Here is a 24,029-nt window from a genome sequence, read left to right as displayed (position 1 = left end):
CTTGTTGAAGGTGAAAGTGGAGAGTGCAAAAGCTGGTTTGAAACTCAACATTAAAAAAACGAAGATCATGGCATCTGGCCCCTTCACTTCCTGGCATATAGAAGGGGAAGAAATGGAAGCAGTGACAGATTTTATTTTCTTGGGCTCCAAGACCACCGCAGATGGTGACTGTAGCCATGAAATTAAAAGACGCTTGCTCCTTGGGAGGAAAGCTATGGCAAACCTAGACAGCATAGTAAGAAGCAGAGACATCACCTTGCCGACAAAGGCCCGTCTAATCAAAGCTATGGTTTTCCCAGTAGCAACGTATGGCTGTGAGAGCTGGACTGTAAGGAAGCCTGAGTGCCGAAGAATCGATGCTTTCGAACTGTGGTGCTGGAAAAGACTCTTATGGGTCCCCTGGACTGCAAGGAGGTCAGTTCAGTCCATCCTAAAGGAAATCAACCCTGAGTGCTCATTGGAAGGACAGATACTGAAGCTCAAATATTTTGGCCACCTAATGCGAAGAGAAAACTCTCAGGAAAAGACCCTGATGCTGGGAAAGACTGAAGGCAAACGGAGAAGGGGACGGCAGAGGATGAGATGGCTAGATAGCATCACCGATGCAATGAATATGGACTTGAGCACACTCCGGGAGAGAGCGCAGGACAGGAAGGCCTGGCATGCTATGGTCCATGGGGTCACGAAGAGTCGGACACGACTGAATGACTGAAGAACAACAACAACAGTTTTACAATATTCCAGTAAGATATCCCCTCCAGACTAGGTAATAATTATTGTTCCCATTTTATAGAAGGAGAATTAAGACTGGCTGAAGATGACATAACTAAACTGTGATTTAGACCTTGGTACTGCAGATCTCATAAATCACAGTGGTCTCCAAGGTATAAAAGAAGGTATTTCCATCATCACAGACTAAAGATTCTGGAACCATGTCATATAGATCCTATATCCCCACCCCCACCCCCCCAAAAGAATAAAACATTTTAAATAAATAACTCCAACAAGCCATTTTTGTAGCACCTGTGGTATATTAGGCAACAACTGTGTTTTCATTTTGGGAAAATGTGGAAGTATTGCGGTGCTGACACAAGAGTCTTCATGGCTGAGGCACAGGAAAAGGCCTTAGAAATATGAAGTAATGCTGCTGCCCTTGGATTTATCTACACCAGAAATTGCTTGAACCTCCAAGGGCATGACCTGCAGGCAATCACTGCATCCTAATTACTCCTGCCTAATTCCCTGATAGATCAAAGTGTTTCGCCTTTTTTTTTTCCAGACAGAAGCATTTTCTAGAGGAGTTCCAGCTTCTCTGATAGCTGTTCCAATCTCAGGTTCATACAATACATGCGACCCTGTCTAGAATATGTCCTCCCATCACAGTTAAAAAAAAAAAAAAAAGGTAACAGCTGATTCTCTGTGACTTAAAATGATGTTCCGGTGTGCCAATTTCACATCAGCAAATCAGTGACAAACGCTTAAAGGTTTGCTAAAATGTGCCTATAGCATCAGAATGGAATCCTACTTCAATCTAAAATGGGCGTGTGAAAAATCACAGAATCAAAACGCTCCTTTAAGAAAAATGTGGATTAGCACATTAAGAGTTGTGATGTTAACAGGAACTCTCAAGTGTCCCTCTGGGGATAAATCCTGCACCACCAGCTTCTTCTGTAGGAATAGCTTTGTCCTCATGCAGGAGTGCTTCAGCAGCCTGGCCAGTGCTTTAGGGAAAAGGGAGCATGCTATTTTTACTCCGCAGGATTAAGATATTGCCAGTATCCCTGCCTTAAATACGGAAAGGACTGTGAGTGAAAGTCATTCCTGGGAAGACTGCCAGGATGGAGGCATATGCAGACAGTGCTCTTCACCCTCATTTGCCTCTGCAAAGTAAGCTGCATTCTTAACATGATTTATCTTCCATTGCCAAGATGGATTCCAAACATCAAAACAGATCTTCTGTACGCAAACATGGGGCTTATAAACAGGCTGCACCCAATATAATATTCTATTATATACACCCAAACTAATATTCTACAATGCACTTGGTAAGCTGCTTACACTGAATACTGGCTCAAAGGCCAAAGCAATACAGGGGTACAAATGGACCACCCACATCCACTCCTGATTTTTTGCATTGGTTCGTGAAGAATTTCCCTATCATTACCCAGGGTATGCTGAAAGTATTATTTGAACTCAGTTTGAAAACTGATTAAAGGAAAACCCAGGGGACAAAAGAGCATCTACAAACATGCTGAAGTTTCTAAATAAACAGCTTCTGAAGCTTCTTAAATAGAGGATAGAATATAGTTGGGGGTTGCCTGGAACCAGCTGCTGTTAGGAAAACTCTCAGAATAAAATTCAGCTCCATGTCCCTCTGGATTGTTGTTTGAATCAGCCCCTCATATGAGGAACTGGACCATATGCTCAGTGGTAAAACATGCATCAGACCTCAGAATCAATCCCTAGAAAGAGGACAAGAAAATACCATTGTTGAAAATTTAGGGCTACTGCAATCAATTAGGGTTGACTGCTCTGCGCTAGACAGACTGAATGCCTGACAAAAAATGGAACTGTAGTAGTAGACTCCGTGGTCTCTCTGACTTTGATTTCTGCTACAGAACAACCTAGTATATATCCTCTAAAAGGCAAAGAATAACAACATTGTTTTATGGGAGTATAGGGCCGGTAACTTTTAAAGGTGTTTTAGAGCACAATCCTTATGGATTGACGCTCTATAGGTGGAGGGCTCTGCCTCCCATCCTTCAGCTATTTTAAGCTGGATGGGTCTCTGAGCCATCTAGCTTGCTGGCTTACCTCAGGGGAGGGGGTTGGCTGGGAACAGAGAGGCTTGTGGATTCTGCGGACCCATGTCCTCTCCGTCCCCTCCCGTCCCAGCCTACTTGGATGTCTCCTTCCTACTCTCCTTGACCGTCTTCTGTGATTGCTACAGCCACCATGGAACTTACCATGGCACCTGCAAGGAGTGCAAGGGGGGGAATTCTCCATTTGAATTTCCCCTCCTGAAAAATGTCTGTGGCCTGGGGATAGGAACTCCACTATATCCTATGGTTCCTGGAAGACTTTCTCAGGGACCATACGATTGCGCTGTTACTCTGTTAATTGGTTAAAAATCAAGCCAAATTTCAGTTAATAATCTCATTAATACATAATAATACTGACATGTTTACACTTAGACTCATAACGAAACACCACAGGCAAAGAATGATCAGTTGGGGGAAATCACCTTAAATACATTGCTTGAAGTAATAGTGAATATTTTATCTTAAGTTTGGCTTAAAATTTGGAATGTAGTTGGCTAATTAACCTATCACTTTTAAATAGTACTGTGTTGTTGCATTTTTTTAAAAAAATAAACACAGTTTCAGAAAATTCTGTGTTTGGAATGTAATTCGTATTCTATTTTTATTAACAGCATAACTAAATGAATTAAGCTGAACCCAAATGCTGTCAGGAATACTGGGTCTTGAGCCATGAATCTAGGGCCTAGGGCCTTGAAGAGCAGTCTGGGAGTGCATGAATTAATAGATACCAATAGGTTGTTTAGTGCACAATTGCTGCCTGCTAGATGGAAGCCTCTCCATCCTACCTCCCCTGCTCCCCCCAGATGGGTCTCTGAGGCCATATAGCAGAGACATGCTGGCGGGGATGGCACTGAGGCAGGAGAGGCCATAGGATTTCTTGGATCCTAGCCTCTTCTCTCCCCTCCATGTTTGCATGAACTCCCCCTTTTGGACCTCTACAAGGTCTTCTGAGGCTGCTTCCATGACCTCAGAAAGCAGCTGATTGGTTTTTGCAGTAGCTGTGAGGAGGCGGGGAACAAGGGTGGGGGAGATATCAGATTGTGCAGTCCCCCTCCTGAGCTCGTAGGAGTGTCTATGGCTTCGGGAAAGGAACTCCAGTAGTTCTTACGGTCCCTGGAATGGCCTCCGGGACCACAGCATTGCTCTCTTAGTGGCATGCTCAACATACTTGTAGTGGGCACAGATCTGACTCACAATATGCAGCTTTAAATTTGCAATTAATAAATTGATAAAATTTATTACATTCAGCTCTAATATATTTTGGGGATGATTTTGTTAAAAATGAAGCAAAAGATGAATGAATTAATCTCTAATATTGGTTTAATGAGGAATGAGAATAAGATCACTCACAGTGAAGGAAGTACCGTAAGAAGTGTCAGAAAAATGTCCACGTGTACAATCCAAGAAATAAAAAGATACTCCTTCAGAAAAAATCTTTCCATTCAGATTATAATGGAGACATACTCTGATATTGCTGATAACAATGTAAAATGGCTCTACCATACCCTTTAACCATACCCTGCAGGGTACTGCCAGTACAGAAGGTGCCTTCACTGAGAACTTTTAACTGGCAACCCATATTACTGGCATCATAATTTGGAGGGAGATAACTTAGAAATGTAAAGAAATGTATAAGTATGCTAACTAATTAGCTATTATCAATAAAACCCTATTTTCATAAATTGGGAAAAATGTACAAAAACATGTTTACAATAAAGTGAACACCTTTCCCTTCCATTAATTCCCTATCCTTCCTTCGAGACTTTGCAAAGAGTGGTAGTAGTTCTATGTTACATATGCAAAGCGTCTTGCCTCATACAGAAGCTTAGTATAGAGGAGCCCATAGCTAGAAGGAAAAAGAAAAGTATGTGGAGTTACTTACTAGTATACTTAAGAGCATGTCTCATACAGGAGTAACATATTGGGTTGGATCCAAATTTATGTGCTTGCAGTGCAGCCCTGCTCATGGAAGGTGCTCCTCCACCCAATTTTCAGGAATTCCCCCTCCCCATCATTCCCCCATCCCACAGCATATACCATTTTGCTAGGTCCCCCAACCCTCTGCGAGCACGGGGGGGATAGGGGAGAGCTAGGTGGGCTGCTGTAGGGAAGAGAAGCCAGGGAAGTCTGCTTTCCCCAGACCTGTTGCACATGCCTAAATCTGGACCCAACCCATGCTTCAAGGTCTTGGAAATTTGCTAATACAAGATGAAGCATCTGAGGAAGGAACCAAATCCACTACCGATACAGATGCTCCCATATCTACCATCAGAAGGTTCAAAGAGAGCTTTATGAATGGTGTGCCATCCCTTGCTCTTATTTTAGGTACTCCTTCAGGCCAGACTGTTAAGCCAAGAAACAGAGTTAAGAACATAAGAAGAGGTCTGCTGGTTCAGGCCAGTATCCTGCTTCTTAGAGTGGCTAGCCACTTGCCTAACTTTCATCTGAACCTACGGTCTTCTCACACTCTGAATGAGAAACATGCCTTGACTGACAAACCTTCCTCGTTCCCATATATCAACAAATTTTATTTCTGAACAAAGTTTTTATAGGACATAGTTGTGCGATTGCTACAGTTTGCTGTATCAGACTAGAAACAGATTTCCAACCAACTACAGCAAGGCACAGTGGAGTGGCAAATAGATATGATAAACAGCACAGTGAGAAAAGATAAGAAGGGATCTGTGGAAAGATATTTAGGGAAAACTTCAGAAGTAAGCAGTCACCAGCTTTCAAGATCTATTCTACTTGCACAAATGAAGTTAAAATATAGATATACCCCAATTACTACTAAAAATGTGTACAATTTGCTTTGCCTCGATATGTGGGTAAGAGGGCTGGGAAGCAGCTGTGTCCCGCAGCACCTTCCCCAGCACAATTAAAAAAGAAAAAAGAAAAAAAGCAGAACAGGCAGGAGTTAATACTGCTGAGCTAATCCTAATGACTAATTAGCTAATTTCTAATTAAGTGTTTAGCTGGTACTAAATAGCTGTAGGGGGTCATAGACAATGACAGTGCACAATGACAGTGCAGGCATGCTGTTGGGGAAGGGAAGAGATGCAAAAATGTAATGCAGTGGAAGTTGCAGGACGAGAGCACAAAAACCTTCAGCGTAGATACTACATGTTACATTAAATGCACGGCTGACACCAAAAATGGTAAAAATCACATTTTAATCCTTCCCATAATACCTAGCAGAACTTACTTACATTCAGATATCTGTGTTGTGAATTTCCCTGGTGACATGTGGAATTGATAACATGCTTTTCAGACAATTAAAGTGACCCAAATCAACAAGAAAGAAAGAAAGAAAGAAAGAAAGAAAGAAAGAAAGAAAGAAAGGAAGGAAGGAAGGAAGGAAGGAAGACAGGCCCTGCCGTCAGGCTAATAAACTAAAAAGACAACGCACGGAAGGGAAGGGAAGGGAAGGGAAGGGAAGGGAAGGGAAGGGAAGGGAAGGGAAAGATAGAGGTGGGAGATGAGTTCTTCAAGGACAGAGTGAAGTGGTAAAGCTATAAGCAGGCAGTTATATCCAGTTCGGGTCAGGCTGATCTTCCTTTGCTGATGCTTTGCATTTAATAGAATTGGTTCTTTGGCTGATTGATGGGGGCAGAGTATCCTTTGCCCTTGCTTCTATAGTCCCAGGACAACAAGTAGCTGGAGCTGAGTGTTCCTTCTGGCAGGGAAAGAGGCGGAATCAAGCTCCTTGCAGCTGCTCCTTCTCTGGCCAATGGATGGGGCCAGGATGGTTTTTCCTTGGCCACTGGAAAAAGCCAGAGTGTGTTTCCCTTCAGCTCTGCAGTCACAGGGCAACTGGCAGGTGGAGCTGAGCGCTCTTTCTGGTGGTGGAGTGGTAGGGGAGCAAGCCCCTGCAATTGCTGCTTGCCTAGCTGATGGATAAAGTCATGTTGGTCTTCCCTTTGCTGTGATGTTCCTCCTGGGAGACAGGGGGCACAACCTGCCGGGGCCCTTGGTCCCTTGGCCGATGGCGCAGAACCATCTGTGCTTCCTTTCAGCCCTGCAGTCACAGGGCAACCAATGTGTAATTGCCACAAATTGCCACCATGTCAGGACACGAGTAAATTATCCCAGATTTACAGAAGTGGAGCAGAGAAGTAAATATATGCTGATGCTGTTTTAAACAGCAGCCATGCATTTAATATAGAATGTAGCTTTGGTTTCAGAATACCTTCTTGTCTCTAATGGATTTGTGTATTTTTCTAATCTTGTGAATACAGCATGCAATTTGGGAAATAGCCATTTTAATCTGAATAACAGTTCTATAAAATGTGGCTATACTTTGAATAAAAGTGAGCAGGTATCATCCTCTTCCTAGGTAAGGTTGCTGCATTCAAAATGGTACATCTTCCATGGCTGATCACAAAAGATCAAAACCTAACATTTGTGCTCTCTTCCCTGGAAGTATGACTTCTACTGCGCTAGAAAATGGTGGGTGCTACACTTCTCCAAAGGTTTAAAAATACTAATATTTGAACATGGATCAAAAAGGCCAGTAAAAAGCGTTTATATGTTTGCAGTGACTTCATACCAGCCTTCATGATCTATGTTCAATCTTTGAAAATAGGATAGCATGTGAGAAAGGATTGAGTACGTACTACATGGGCCATGTTCTTGAAAAAGAAATGAATAATGCAAAGGAAACATCTGAAATGTAAGAGGTCATGCTGCTCAAATACCTTTTCAGCTCCAAAGCCTCTGCCTACATTTCTTTTTTTCAATGACATACAATGTAAACTGATTCTGTTTTAGAGCCATTTTGCTCACTACAAACTATGCAGAAACCCCGGGTCTACATATGGTGAGCAGCACTTTGCGATGTGACACTACTTCAGAGCCATTTTACCCTCCACAATGCCACAGACATAACCAATGCTCTAACTGAGTGCAATTGAGAAGAAAAAGAATGTTGATTTAGCTTTCAGAAAAGGGGTTGATTGGAACCCATTTTGTATTCTTGGCACAGAATCAAAACCCTGTTGAATTATTAGTGGAGTGCGTCTATTAATACCTGAAATAAAAGCTGCTTACTGTATCTATTTGGCCTCTGCATTGTTGGAATAGTACATAATGATAAAGGAAAGCACAGCTTGGCAGCGTTTGGGTCAGCTAGGAAATTGTAGCTTTGCTTTAATTTAGAAACATTATTTCTTTCTTTTTAACCTTTATGCCTGCAAATAGTCAAACTGGACATTTTTGAAAGGGCTACAGAAATACAAAGGAATAACTGAATTGGCGTAAAAAGGGTTTGCTGTTCCCATAGGTCAGCATTCCTCAACCTGATATCCTCCAGATGTGTTATACTACAACAAGCATAGCTGTCTGGGGAGTTGTAGCCCAACACATCTGGAGGGCACCAGGATGGGAGAGGCTGCCATAGTTGCCAAACCATTCTACTGAGGATTACGTTTCAACTAATTCCTTAATTAAGAGCTTTGAGGGACTGAATCTCAAGACCACAGCCCACAAGTTTTTGTAGGACTAAGCTACAAGCAACGGAAGATGTCCAACTCTTTCCTTTCATGGAAAGGGATTTGGACAATTTCTTATATTGTGTTAGGTTGAAATGTCCCCATTTAGAAAATGATTCTTAAAAGGGAGAAGGAAGCATAGAAGGAAAAAATATTAATATTGGAAATACTTGCCTATTGCTTTTCACAATTATGCTGTAAACTCACTTACTGAAGGCAATCAAAGCTCCTTCACCATCAACAAAAACGATGAACTACATGCAATTTGTTGATTTCTGTAGCTTCTTGGCATTGTGTTCTCCTACCCCCACACATACCCAGAAACATATAGCTTCAGTCACTCATGCATCATATCAACAAACAAAAAGATGTATTTATTTTTCCAGTGCAGGAAAGTGCCCTCTTAAACTAAGTGTTTCAATAGCTAAAGAATACTGTTATTTAGAGCTGCCACAAGAATAATAAGGTCTCATCTGATACTCACGTCGGCTTTCATACATGCTCCTGGACTGGGCCCAGATTTTGAATGGATCTGGCTTCTTTGGCCCAGTGTTGTCTGGTTGGTCCACAGCTGGTGCTTCAGTGGCAGGGTAGTCAGGAAGCACCTGAGCGCTATGGACAGGTGAAGCAGTGTGTGTGCTATGGTGGCTGGACACACTGTGCTGAGAGCTGTTTTGGCTGTCTTTCCTTTCAAGTGGTTGCTGTAAGTAAGAAAGCCAGAAAAGAAGAGGGAGGGGGTAGAAATCCCAAGAAGGTTAATGGTCTGCGAGTGAGCAATTTCCTTTAGTTTTTCCTCTAGGTTCAGCATTTCTGCATGCTCCTAAATAAATATATAAAGTCACTTTTTGGCTCCCATCATTTCCAGTTTGTGCTGAGTGCAGGTAAATTTCCCCTATGATAGACAGAGTGACACACGAAAAGGATAGTCATTTGTCACAGAGAAAAGCATGCAACAGATACAACACAAACCAAAGTTTCTTTATAGATTAGAGACTCAATATATTTTCACTATCTGTTAAGAACAGCATCTATACCCCAGGAGCGGGAAATAGTGCCACTTGGAACTGGATAAAACTGGATAGATAGAAATACACTCTGTTTTATATGTACACATGTGCATATTGTCATTCAGCCATTCCCACACATATACTGCAATCGTTTTTCTATCATAAGAACGAAGTTAATTGCGGCCTGTGCTTAACCTCAAAAAGATGGACCAGTGGACAGATCCAAAGCAGAAGGGCAAAAATTCATACAAGTCATGATAGAGCTGCAAGCAACTAACTGGAATGGGAGCTGGACCCACAGATTAAATAACTTGCAAAAGAAGTTGAGAGAAAAGAAGTTAGGAAAAATTGGGCTGAAATACTTACAACTCCTGTTGGGCTGAATCAGGGCAAAAGTCTTGGCAAACCAAGCTCCAATAATGGGCAAGTGAGACATTTAAATTCCCAAATCTCCAATTTCCCTTTACTTCTGTCAACTTCTAATAGACCATTAAACATCAGACAAAAACTTCATTGCGGGAATTACATTGGATGACTCTCGTTAACTACAATGTCTGGATAACGTATGTTACTTAGTATTGTTTAAGATGGGGTAGTTAAGGTGTTTGGTTCAGTGAAAAGAAATTAAGAAAGGAGCTTCTCATTCTAAATAAATGATAACAACAGATAATAACACTAGCAATATCAACCCTAAGGGGTACAGCACCAGTGTGCACAAGTGCATATGGTGTACATGTCTTCCATACATCAACAGCCACAACAGTACAATATCACACAATGTGACAATAAGCCAGTACTGGAGGAATGCTATGTCCTCATTACAAGCATTTGCAAACAAGGAAAAATATTTAGAAGCACCACATAAATTATGAAAAGTCATTCAATGCACGTAATACCCTCATGTATTAAAATGGAGATTTTCAAACTCTCTACTTAGGGTATCTTCCCCTCATTTATCTGCCAAGAAAGCCCTGTAGCAGATTTTGGAATATTTTCTAAGTCACATTGTTGATTCACATGAGGTGCTCAACATGCCTGTTGGGTAAGGTCATTTTCCTATGCAAATTGAGGATGCCCAACAGCACTTCCAATCTATTCCTACACCAATGGATTGCCAGAGTATAACAGTAATAAAGAACCACCTCTTTCGGGGAAACTTGCCTGCTGTTGCTAACGTTCCCACTGAGGAATGTTTGAAACTGTTTTGAAGGAACCCTAGAATCCCCAGGAAGACCATTTGAAAACACTGAACTAACCCCTCTGATTGTTCAAATGATCTCTATGTCATTCAAAACCACACACACACACTTACACTTATATCCTCACCTTCATCAAGATGAACCCACAAAAGAAAACAGACAAAACAGAAATGACAAATACTACAGGCGGGAACCAAGGTGTCTTTTACAGGAGACGCTAAAAATTAGGGCTTACTGAAAATGGGCCTCTCATTCCACAGCCCTGTTTATGGGCTGTGAAAAGTGTTCTCTTTTTCTGGTGATTCTTTGTGGGAAGGCCTGCAAATGGGGAGAATTGTCTAGCCCATCTTACCACCACCTTGGGCATTGATCCTGATGGCACTGATCCTGGCAGGACCTCCCCTCCACAACATCCATTCAGAGTGAGTGTCATGCTTCCAGCCTTCACTCAAAATCACCTTTATGACACTGCCATGTAGCCAAATTGGCTACCAGGTTTTTGTTGAACACATTTCAGAATTAAGGCAGAAAGCATTGCCATCAGTCTGAATTTTGAAATCTCTGAGCATTGCCCTCACTCTGAATGGGTCGGTGGGAATTTGGCTGATACATGATTCCTGACTGGGATGACATTTCCAGTCAATCAGCAAAGAAGACCATGACACAGTTATAAAAAATGGTGCCAAAAATATATACGCCTAAAGGAGTAGTGAACATAAGCAAACAGAGTGAAGAAAGGTAAACATGGGGGAGTTTGAGGGAATAATTTGGGGCTAGCCTAGCCCCCTTTTCATTAAAAACAAAACAAAAACTATTTCCAGTACAACTGTAATAAATTCTGAGCAGATCATTAGAGAGGGCCATGTCAAACCCACCTTGATGCAAGGGTTCCATAAAACAGAAAAACTCAGAATGCTTTCACCCAAATGTTTTCAATTCCAGCCCAGTTACAACACCGGCTTGGCTATTATGACAGTCTTCTGTCCCCTTTCTAAATTATTTCAAGGCACAGAAACCCTTCAGACTCTGAAATACGTGTGGTGCTTTTCCTCTCTTTCAGGTTTTGTCTCTCTGGCTAGTCCATAGGCCCAGGGTGGAACGTCAGGCCTGGAGATGAAGTGCAGTCCCAATCTGCCCATCTGGAGCTCCCCTTTCTCCCAACCACTGATCATTTGGTGGTTTCCTGGCGTTTGTGCAATTTTTTCCCCATTCTGAAAGGTTGAAATGCCTCTCCTAAGGCTTAGTTATTGGCAGTAAGAGCTTTAAGCTAAAAGTGGCTGGTAGTTTTGGTATTTTGGGTCCATCCCTTTTGCTTGTGGCCCCACCGACTACTGGAATATGGCTCCTGAGAAGTTCTCAAAAACTGAATTTGGCCTTTGGGCTAAAAGAGGTTCTCCACTCCTGCCATAGGCAGTTTGCTCCTTCTCCTGGGGCTTCACTTCATGCTTTTAGTCTAACAGGACATCCTAGGGGACCTTGGCTCTGGTTCTCCCCAGTAGGATATAGGATCCCCTGTTTGGTTGCCTACTCCTGAAGAAATACAGGGAGGCTGGGTAGTTTGCCCAAGAGCTCCCTCCTTCTGGTTTCCAGGAACAAAAGTATTTCTGTCCCCCAGCCTCCCCCTCCAGTGTCACTTCTATCCCTTCTCTTTCTACTTGCCTCCACTTCATGCTTCCATCCCCTTTAAACCTTCCACTCTCCTTTCTGGCTCTTTCCTCCCACTTTTCTTCTTGCTGCTCTCTGCAGCTCTCTAGCCTTCCAACCAGTTATCCCTCTCCCCTGCTTTGGCTGGCCACGCCCCTCTTTCTCCATCCACTTCCAACTGAAGCTCCTCAAGGTTATCAGCACAAATGGTGGAGGAGTGATGGTCTTCTGTGATATCAGCTGCCTCCACAGCTGCCCTGATTCGGCCAATTCCCGTTTGGGAGAAGCCCAGACAGAAGTGGCGAGCTCTGGGGGTTCTTCACACAAATATACATTTTGGCTCTAATGTCTCACATGCCATGTTAGAGCATATTGAAAAGAAATGTTTTTTATAAAGTGCTTTTCTGGTGTGATTTATAAATAATACTATTAATTAACATAATTTAAGGTGCCAAAATCACTTTTAAGTAGTTCAAAAATGGCAGGTATCAGCCACCAGCCTAGCCAAGGCTAGAATAGAAATAATTTGACTTTCCTCACAGTTATTATCATGGGGTTTATTAAATCCATTCTATATTACAAGGGCTATTTTATGTTTAATCTAACATTATTTACTTTTCAGGACAAGACAATATGACACTCAGTGCTGGCTATTATGGAATAACTCAAAACCTCAGCCTGAGTCCATAACTTATCAATGAGATACTACATAAAAATTAGTAAAGAAAAACTGAGAAATCCTTAGTATTGCTCTTTGTGACAGAAATGCTTCATTTTTTAACAGTAGTTTTCTATGTAGCTGTTTGCTGAGAGGCGTGGCAACTCCAACAGCAAAATTGCTTTGGAATGCTTTACTGATGCCCCTGTTGACGCTCTTGACCCATCAGTGGCATTTCTTTAAAATGATATACTACCAGATGACTTGAATTAACTCTAGATTTCAAATGGAATTTTGAACCACATCTGCTACCTCGGATTTTTTAAACTACTGGTTTTCAGATGCTTATACTGAGGTCAATCCCTCCTCCCCCACATCAGACATTTATTTTACTATAAAATAAATTGTATTTATTTATTTATTTATTTATGAATAAAATACTTTTATTGTAAATAAATAAAATTAATGAAACGATTTAAAAAGAGCACTGCGGAAACATTGCTTCAATACAGACAACTGCTTTTTCATCAAAGTTCTTTCATCTTTTTGGTGCCAGGTTAAGACAGTCCTCTACCCCCAGCCATTTCATTTTATCAGGTTCCAGTATTTAATTGTAACTGTTTATAGCTATTTTAAATTGTTTTAAAATCTTGTCTGCTAAAGATTTTATATTATGTTTTTATTTTGTTGTATTTTTGGTTTTTTTTAACCACCCAGACAACTTTGGCTATTGGGTGCTACAGAAATGTAATAACTGAAAGGAATTGAAATCCTTCAGCATAAAACATTTCAGCTGCCCTTTTGTGTCCTCCCACTTGTGTCACAGGAGTTATAGATGAGAACAAACCCTACCCATAAATGCATATGCCAAATTTCAAGACGATCTGATCAAATAGCTGGTTTTAAAAGCTCCCAGCGCTTAAAAAACCTGAATAGCAAAACATGAGGTAAGAGTTTACTCCAGCCTTGACAATAAATAGGAGTTAGGCAGTATCATATTTCTGTCTTCTCCACTCCCAGAATACAGCAAGGGAGCTGCAGTTATATGTATGTATGTGTAACACACACTCACACACACACACACACACACACTTCTTTCCCTCCCTTCACCTCTTGGGAGGGAAAAGCCAGGAAGGGCAGCTGCTATTAGCACTACACTGCTTCTCTAGAGGGCAACAGAGAGCAACAGAAAGGGCAACCTCAGCTTGTATAAGCCTGAGTAGCATCACAATATGGGCACTACAGAGGTTGCATTTCCATTCTCTCTCTCTTCTCACTGCTGAAGGAGGGCAAGGGTAGAAGGAGGTGAGGGGGGAGAGATGACAGGCCGGTTCACATGATTCAATAAGCCACTGTGGTTTGTTTTAATCAGCAGCATGTGCCAAAGCTCTCTGGGCAGTTCACAAAAATTACAATCCAATAATTACCTGCCCGGGTGCAGCTTGTTGTGTCATGTTGACAGAGAAGGTAGGCATATATAGGTATGGGTAAATGAAAATACCAAGGGTGGCTGAAATGTTCTCAGCCAAAATACAGTGGAATAGGGTTGGAATTAGGCTACGAACCTTTTATCTACCCTTGCACTGTAGAGGAATATGAAATCCACAAAAAAATATTGGAGCTTTTAAATATGATGCATCTAACCTATCTTACTTTTACTGATACAACTGTACTGTTATGCACAAATGTTACACATGGCTGGAATGGAGAAGAGGTCACATAATGTCCACCCTGTGGACAACCTATGGGAAGTTGTCAGATGTCCATTTGTAATCTGTGGATTCCTACTTTAACTCCTGCTCAAAGGAAGGTCTTTGCTATCATTTAATCTTTACAAAGCAGATATATTATAGCAAGTGCTGTATGCAGGTAAAATACAGAAGTTGCTTATCCACAGGATCATTACTCTCTCAAACCTTGTTCTCTGACTTCATCTGTGGTCCTCTCTTACTTATACATACACACACCAGTAACAGGTCTAACATTACGACAGTCAAGGGGCAAAGAACAATCAATAGCTCCAAGGACCCACTGGGTGGGTGAAATACACATCTGAACACAGAAAGGAATTGTGGTTTCCCAAGGGTTCTCTGTTAGTAGAGTCTGAGCCACCCAGTAACAGATATGAGAGGAGGATTTGCTCCTGATCAGCCCCTTCCTCCCCACACAATGGTGTCCTCAAGAGCAGCACTTCTGCATTAGAAGTGAGTGGCATCTATTCATGCATAGAAGGAAAAGTGAGAAGCAGTAGATGCATTCATCCAGGGCTAGTGCCAGGTTTGACAGGGTCCCCTGAACCTCTCCTGGTTGCCCCCACCCCCCAAACAGCATCAGTGCATGCAGCAGCACCAAAACAGCAGACTAGTTGGAGAGTGCTGCTGCTTGTGCCTGCTATTTTAATTTCCTCTGGGGTTGGTTCCAATATAGCATAGCTATGTCAATATAGCATAGCTCTGCCACAGTCACAGGGGCACTATGGGGGAAATTAAAATGGCAGCCACCCAGGCTCCAGTGTTGGGTAGCTGCTGGTTTTCCTTTGCCCAGTGCTGAGAGAGCAGCTGGGCCTAAGTGGCTAATGTTGACATTTTCAGTTGGCAGTGGGTCCTCCTGAGGGCTCAGGCCATCGGCAACTGTCCAATGGTGCCAACTCCTGACACCCAGCCAGCATTCATCCCCTAGATTATGGAAGGGTGCGATGGAACAAGAAGTCCAGTTCCAATATTGCCATATTACAGAAGCCAGGAGATTGTCTTTTTATCTCTATCTGGAAAGGCGTTATTTCACTTTTATGATATCCAAATGTTTAGTACATGTTGTTGTTTAGTCGTTAAGTTGTGTCCGACTCTTCGTGACCCCATGGACCATAGCACACCAGGCCTTCCTGTCCTCCGCTCTCTCCCGGAGTGCTCAAGTTCATGTTTAGTACATACTGTTAGAGAAAAAAATTAGTAATACTGCAAGCTTGATTTTGTATTCTTTAGTGTCAGAGATTTTGACTGAAATTAATAAATGTAAACAGCTACGCTGCAGCCAAATCTCTAATGCTTGTCCTATATGTAACCCAAAACCATACAACAGATCCACCCTACAGGTCTGCAACAAATTATTGAGCTAAAAAGGAAACTGCCTGATCTTCTGATGCATTGTGAACATGCTAGTATACAGAAAAGCTCGGTGGAGCCGAAGTTCTCACAGCAGCAAGAGGATAGATGAGGGCTAGGCTATTGTATTAGCTGTTCAAGTGACTGCACTTAGGTTGACGAGATTTGAATGAAGGGCATGTTCGACACAATAAATGTTTTGAGCATAGAGGTGTTTATGTTGAGGGAAGAATGTGGCACACCCTTTGTCAGGACTTAGACAAGGGCCCCTGTGGTTTCTGATGATTCCGATTCTGATACAGAGCCAAAACCAGAACAGTTAGACTAGACAGCAGAGGAGTAAACTCCCCAAAAGTCTCCAGGAGTTGGGGAAGAATCTTCCCAAAGCCTTAACAACCAGGTGGCCCAGGCCAAAACACCACCTCCCTCCCACCCATGGGAAACCTAGAACCTTCCAAGGAGGAGGAGTTGGGGCATGTCTTAGTTGACGCAAGGGCACATCGGAGGTCTAAGGAAGCAGAGTTAGGGAGTGGTTTGAGATGCTCTGCCAGAACAGCCTCTCACCAGAACATATGCAAGAGGGAGCCTCTCTAAGGGAGAGGCTTAAGCCACCTTTCAGATTTCACCCCAGCTGCCTATCATCAATTGAGGGGCAACTTCTTTGCCTTGCAAAAACCTTCCCTAATAGTGAGCTCAGGATTAGCTATTTAGCCCCTGGAGCAGTCTTTGAGTTTCTTCAAGTCTCTGTTATGTTGACTGTGTAGAGGGAGGGCTATTCATTCTGACACCCTTGTAAAGAAAAACAAGCTTTCTCACTCACTTGTGTCTCTAGGCATGTGTCTTTCTGGACATGAAACTGATAACACAGCACTCAGTTTGAACAGTATTTTCCCCCAGATTACCAGCTGCCCAAGTACACCTGCTCGGGTCTCAAACAGGCAGAAATGTTCTTTCCCCTCCATCCATTTGTGGAAGGCCAAGACAGCTGGACATTTATGGGATGGGCTGCTATCATTATTTTGAAACACAGCAGCTGGGAATTTAACTATTGACACAGATGGGAATTCTACAACGTATCAGATTGGCTCACTGATCCTTACAGATATGTAAAATATTATTTATTTATGTATTATTTGTTATATTTATGTCCTGACTTTTCCTCCAAGGAGCCTAAGGCAGCATCATGATCCTCTCCTCTCCATTTTATCCTCACAACAACCCTGTGAGGTAGGGCAGGCTGAGTGTCAGTGACTGGCCCAGTCACCCAGTGAGCTTCATGGCCGAGTGGGGACTTAAATCCAGTCCCAGTCCAACACTCTAACCACTACACCACATTGGCTTTCCATCTCTATAGCAAGGCAGATTAATAGCATATGTAAAAATAACATGTACAATATATTCATGAACATTTGCAGAAACAGCTTGTACACTGCATAAAGAAGGGGAATTATCCTCTCACATTTAGATGTATCAATTGGCACTACTAGTCTTGTTTCTAAAAAAATAAAATAAAAAATAAACCAACCAACTGTGAAATATTAAATTCTTGCTACTTAATTTGAAATCATAGATGCACAAAATCAAAGAGGTAGATGGAGCAAGGCCTTCAGAAGCAGGTGCTTCTGGGAGATTTACTGGAATCAGAGTTCCCTGCCCCTGCCATTCATGTTGCCTGTAAGCCAGTAAATCTGCGCCTGACTTGAAGTCATGATATCTTTGGTGTCAGTGCACAGGAACACAGACGTAGTCACACAGGGGGTGCCACCATATTATGTAACTTGGCCATATATATATATATATATATATACTCACACACACACACACACACACACACACACAGCTGTGCATGGAAATGCAATCCTCATTAACATTGAAATTACAACACAGTCAGGGTTGTAGTCTGCACTCACAAGAATGCAGAGGACACTGCCATAGAGCTCTGACAGTGGCAGTGAGACATTTCAAATCTGGTTTGGGAACACGTTCAGATCAGAGACCTGGGGTACTAGGAATGCTGTGGGCAGTTCCATGAAACTTTTCTGCTGACAAGACTGCCTTCTGGTCTCCCCTCTGCCCCCAGTCACAAGTGGCTTGTGCTTTCTTACCAAATGTTCAGGTCCTCCAGAACAAAAGATATACAGTTTCCTAATCCTAGGCCTGGAAGCAATGTTACTAAGTGATGGTCTACAAACATTATCTGATCTATATGGCAAAACAGTTCCCCTGTGTGGCCAGGTATACCATGTAGCACTGTTTGTCATCTGGAAATTCCCAAGATGGGGAATTTCCATGACAGCTCTGGAGGTTCCCTGAGGTGTCTGTCACAGTCATGAAAAGAGTCTCCACATCATCAGGAACTTCTGTATCAAACGCAATGAGAGTTACAGCTGGGTCTGGGGAGTTACATGTTGAACTGACTCACCACATGAGTCAGTTAACATGTAGATCAGCTTCCCCAACCTGGCACCTGCCAGATGTTTTGGACCACAACTCCCATCATCTCTGAGCATTGGCAATGCTGGCTGGAGATGATAAGAATTGTAGCCCAAAACATCTGGAGGGCACCAGTTTAAGGAAGGCTGATGTAAACCATCCCAACACTTGCTTTGCATATTAACCTTATGATGTAAAGCCAGTATTTGCTATCTGCCACAGCAGGACTGGCCATTCACTAGCTGGGAAAGCAAAGGTATGCTCAAGTTGAATGTACTCTCTTTTGAATTTAATTCAAAGAATTGAAAAAAATTAAGTTTTTTCACCCCTTTTAATGCCACAAGGGTTGGCTGCACATTACTCCTGGAACAACAGCTAATCTATTATTGATCAAGAAATAATTAGTGTTTTAAGTGACTCCTGAAGGAAAAAAACCCAGAAAGGTGGAAGGGAAAAATGAACACAACCACAAGACCATGTAAGTAGCCTCTGGGGACCTCAAGGGCTGATGCTTGGCATTTCCATTGCCTGCATCACCACACTAAGCTGTCAACATATAGGCTTCACTCAGTAGCAGCCACTGAAAATATTTCATGGTATTTTCAAGAACTGAATTCAGGGAATTCCCATTTGGATTGGTACTAGGCATTACATGTCTACAGAAACCTTAAACCAATCTACTAACAGCATTTAGCAATGTGCATACAAATAACCTTCATTTCTATTCCCCCTTCCCCTTAAAAACAGTTGCTAGTCTAAATTACTACATTGTGAACACTTTCATCTTCAGTGATAATAAGAAAAATACCACAGGTATTGTGGCCACGGACCTTTTCCTACAGCAAGATGATACCTTTATATCCAATAGGGAGCTGCTGTATTATTAAAAAACACACAATAGCATTAGAACATTATTAGTTGAAAAACTGTCCTGTTTGACAGCATTTTTAAATGAGGAAAATTGTATTTTCTGTGGATTTCTCCTCTTCTAGTAGGATGGGCAGTGAGAGTGTGTGGCTGAAATTATTTTGAAGGAAATGAAGAAAAGAAGGCGTGGGTACAGGCTTTCAGCAATGCAATATGCAAAGGTTCAGTCATCCTTTACTAAATGGACAGTCTCTTGAGATAAACTGAATTCCATGGAAGGCAAAAAGAAAGGGAAAGAAAGGTGTTTGGGCAGAGGGGAGGGAAGAGAGGGAAAGGGCTTTAGAATGACACCTGTTTGTAAACAGTCTCTTTGTTCACTAGGGGAGAATTATCTCTAAATGGATTTAGGTTATACACACAAAATTTTAAAGCTTCTAACAAATCAGCATTCACTGGAGAGGTGTTCACTGCAACTCCAAATTAGTTGAGGAGATTTTCTGTAACTTGCTTGCAGTGAAGGAAGAAGACTGCCTTTTTTCAAACCAACCATTTTAATCCATTCATCAGATTTGACTTAATTAACAGAGGCAGTGAGATGAGGGGAAAGAAAGCAGACTGAAAATCAATTTCCCCCCTTTGCTTTAAAGCAAATGGCTATCTCTCCTGCTCCCTGCCTTCCATAAAGCTGATATGCTTGTACATGTTTTACACACTTGCTTCCATTTTAACCAAAGGCCAAATTCCTCCCTGACTGTGACACAGAAGTAAACCCATACGGTCTGACATTTGTGGGATTTGAGGCTGAGTGCAATCTGCGTTCTCCTCTCTCTCCAATATTAATGCAAACTGACAATAGTAGAGGCCCATGGTCATGTGACTTTAATCAGCATGGCCTTAAGTCAGAAGAACCACATTAATTATTTCAGGGGTTTCTTCAATGAGCAGAGAAACTTGTACTGAGAGCAGGAAGACATTTCTGCTCATCTTCCTGCTCTTCACAGGAAGGTGGGGCCTCGTAATGGTAGAGTTCCAGAATGGACCATCAATGAAGTTTTGCAGCATCTTCCATTACTGCAACAACCTCTTCTTATCTTCTCAAAATGGGCTGGGTACGAGCACCTCCCACCCTCTGCTTCCACCCTCACCCTTCGAACACATGGGCAAAACTTTAACTCGATGGATAGTTAACTCCCTATGATGCCTGTAAATTTATGTTGCTCCCCAGTGTGGCAAAATCCTCTGTTTTAATTATACTTTTAGGCAATAACCTCCAAACTATTAGGTAACATGTCGAACAGGTAACCGACATGAGAATAGCAAGGACAGGAAAATACTGAACACCCCCGCTTTCTCCTCTAAAAAGGCAATGGGGAAAGAAAATCCACACCTGCAGCATAATGCTGCTAAACCCAAGCAAAAACAACAAAGGATGCCCTCCACAGCTAAAGAAAGTGTCTCATACTTGCAATGCTCAGGCAGCTAAATGTAGCCACAGGAAACTATGATGATACCTTTGTATTATAAAAGGATTTTTCTCTGTTGCTGCTGTTAGGAAACAAGCTTCAGGATTCTCCCCCCCCCCGAATTATTCATCATATAGCGCATTATAAGGCTTAAAATCGGTGTACCCCACTGATAGGGGAATGCTATCTGAAAAGGAGGTGGAGCCTCCTCATACAATCATTCAACAAGGGAACAATGGCATTTTAAAAGCTAAGTTAAATGCTGTGAAGCGGAATCCATCAGAAGTAGAAATGTGTAAGTCACTAAACTGAATTCCATCCAAGCACCCTCCTTCCAGCTGTCTCACCAACCACTTTCTGCCCTGCATTCTTCTGGACTCTCACCATTCAGTGCAATCTATGCAAACCAGCGCAGCAATAGAAAGGCATCCAGCAACTTTCAAACAGAACGACAGGGGTGGGGTTGGAAAGGGAAGGCAAAGAAACGAGCTGCATGTAACAAGCTTCCTACAAGCATTTTTATTTATATTTCGAGAAACGCCCAGCCATGCCCCAGACAACAATAATCAAACAGGTATAGTAGCTGAAAAGTGCTTACCGACTTTGGACTCTTCTTTGGGGCTGGAAGTCCTGAAAAAATGGCAACAAAGGGGAAAAAAATATTATTAGCATATAATCTTCACCTTCCTTATGGAAAAAAAAACACCCTAGGTGTATCATCCGAATGTAGCCATCCGCAGAGTTATGTCAGTTTTTGCTCTAGCATCGGAGTTGCCAGTCTGTTCATATCGAATCAAAGCACAGGGGGGTGGGGGGGAAGAGAGTTGGAGAAAGGAGGGGAAAGAGAGAGAAAGAGTGTGTGGAGCTGGGAGGAGATCTATCTGCATTAGCTATGCTGACTTGTGCTGCAGCAGCCTGGAGGCTGGAGAAAGAAATTCACAGACCTCAGCGGCCTGGGAAATTGAACACTTGGATAGAATCTGAAGCGCTCTCCTGGATTAAGAGACTTAGCTTACAATTAAGCCAAGGATATTACCTTTTGATGCGACCGGCGTTGTCAAATTTATTGGACCAATCGGAATAGTAGTGGAGAAACACAATAGATAGATAGATAGATAGATAGCTCTGTTTCCAGACACTTTTTAACATGCAAGCTTCTCCCCCCAGCCCCCACCCCTTTTTCACAACAGGCTCAGGAAAGCACAGCAAAAACAAGAGAACAAAGGAGGATACGGTTTATCTGTAACCAGGGTCAGTTATAAATATGGATGCTACTGGCAAGCCCCCCAAGTTTGCTGCCAAGTCCAGTGTACATCATTATATGCAGAGATCATCGGCTAGTTGTGTTCATATGGAGTGCAGCAGATTCACAATGAACGCAACACTAAGTATTTCTGGATACAGAGAGGTGAATGGATGGCTAGGGAGCAGAGGGAGGGAGTTTTTTCTGGCATTAATGGTGATGAAAATGCAAATGAGAAAGCATTTTAAAGCTCAGTGGGGAAGCCTATAGGAGATTTTGCATTTTGGAGAGAGACCCTTAAAACTGCTGCATATCACTGTTTCTCTGACAGATGGAAAACTGTATGAGGGGTTTCTCCTTGCCACCACTTTTTGTAGCACAAAGTCCCATTGGAAATGGAGTTCATGCTTATGTGAACTGATAGATAATAAAGGAAGGCTGTGTCTCTAAGTAGATGGGTAAGAAATAAATTATTTCAGAAACCAGAGAAAAAAGAACTATGGAGCAAATTGCAGAAGTGATGTTTCAGAAATATATGCTCATATTATGTATAAAACTGCAAAGCAACTCTAATGTGTGCAATTTGCTCTCATTTTTATTTTTAAGCACTTACTCATTATGTTTTCTTTTCATTGTATTACCTCTTTAGTGATTATGGTGAAAAATGTATTCCTGACCCAACACTACACTGAGAATGAAATAACTTGTATGAATGAGGAAAAATATGTACATGAGGAAGGGCTTCTTGTCCTATGCAAGAAGTCAGATATCCACAATTAAATCATACTGCCATCTTACTATTTGATTGATCACCAGTATGCACTATGTCAGCTGATGTTCATGGATGGCCATACTTCTTAAGTTGTAGCCCATGATATCTGAATACCATTTATCAGAAACAACAGTGATGAATGCTGAATTAAAATGCCTTTTACACTCTGATACAGGTGTACTAGCAACAGTGTTCCCACAATTGTACGTTTCATGTCACCATATTAGCCACTCATCGAGATATTTGCCTACTCGTGGCCAACTCTAACCAGTAGTAGAAAACAATGTTTCAATGGCATGGGGCACTTCAAACCTAGCATTGTCTAACAGCCCCATACAAATGCTTCCTTTCCCCCTTCAGCGCTCATTTTCATTCTTTCAATTGGACTGCACCCTATAGCTGCATCAGTTTGCAGGAGTCAAGTTCTACTTAGGAACCCTGACATGTACCTTTCCATGTCGCAGATAGCTAAAAGGTAAGAAATGTGGTGGTCTACAAAGAACAAGCAAACCAGAAGCATCCCCCACGGTACAACAAAATTTACAAATCAAACAAACTTTGGTGAGACAATCTCCCGTTTCTTGCAATACCAAAACAAATGACACAAATTCCTTGGGACTACGATGGGTTGTAGTACAGTGAAACATGAAAATAGTTCAGTTTAAGTATATGAGATTCAGTTTTGCTGACAAGTGACTAAATGACCACAATATGCTAAAAAAGCTTCTAGCTGTGTTCGCACAAAACACTAGGCCAGAATTGATTAGAATCCTAGCTGATTGCTCATGAACAAGTATGATGGATCATTCCCACTTAGCTCCTCCTGCAAGCAGGAGCAGGTAAAGTAACTGGAAAGTTACTAGGGTGAAAAAGCTTAGTGTTATGTTTAAACCCAGATCCTGGCTTCTTGCTCCTCTAAGAAGCCTGAATCCATAAACTAACTTCAGACCTTGGCTTCAAACTCTGCTTTGTTGGAGGAGAGATAAGCCATGAGTCTGGGTTCGGATGCAACATTAAGCTTTTCTACCCCGATAAGTTTATTTTAGTGGCTTAGATAGTGTTCTAAGAATTCACCCTTCTGTTTCCAGGGTCATCTTACGTTGTGACCTGCTCTGAGTCTCTGGAGTAATGCAGAATAAAACACACCATCTAATAAAAATTGTGTTAACAAATTCATTGACCTGTTGGCTCTTTGTAGAGCTGCCTGAAGCAATGTAGGGAACAATCCTGGTCTTAAGAGCCTGTTTATTTTAAAGGCTGCCCCCAGCACGCCATCATGGCTTGCAGCCTGGGTCAACTTAATCTAGATCAGTCAAAATGGCTTCACCATA

At 42.1% G+C, this 24,029-nt stretch overlaps 1 protein-coding gene across 5 annotated transcripts in view; it reads right to left on the bottom strand.

Moving 5' to 3' along the window:
• The window catches only part of MAGI1 (membrane associated guanylate kinase, WW and PDZ domain containing 1), a 661,265-nt gene that overhangs the window by 47,550 nt on the left and 589,686 nt on the right, over positions 1–24,029 (bottom strand). For all 5 annotated transcript variants that reach the window (XM_084840464.1, XM_084840465.1, XM_084840461.1 and 2 more), the window contains 2 exons: positions 21,282–21,313; positions 8,796–9,012 (listed from right to left, as the gene is read on the bottom strand). In XM_084840464.1, the coding sequence (XP_084696590.1) occupies positions 8,796–9,012; positions 21,282–21,313 (249 nt within the window). The remainder of the gene's footprint in view (positions 1–8,795; positions 9,013–21,281; positions 21,314–24,029) is intronic.

The sequence above is a fragment of the Heloderma suspectum genome, chromosome 2 (genome assembly GCF_057233095.1).
Source record: "Heloderma suspectum isolate Gila_16-S chromosome 2, 16-S_ref, whole genome shotgun sequence".
Taxonomy (NCBI): domain Eukaryota; kingdom Metazoa; phylum Chordata; class Lepidosauria; order Squamata; family Helodermatidae; genus Heloderma; species Heloderma suspectum.
Note: the sequence above shows the minus strand (reverse complement) of the source record. Positions and strands in the feature narration are given on the sequence as shown.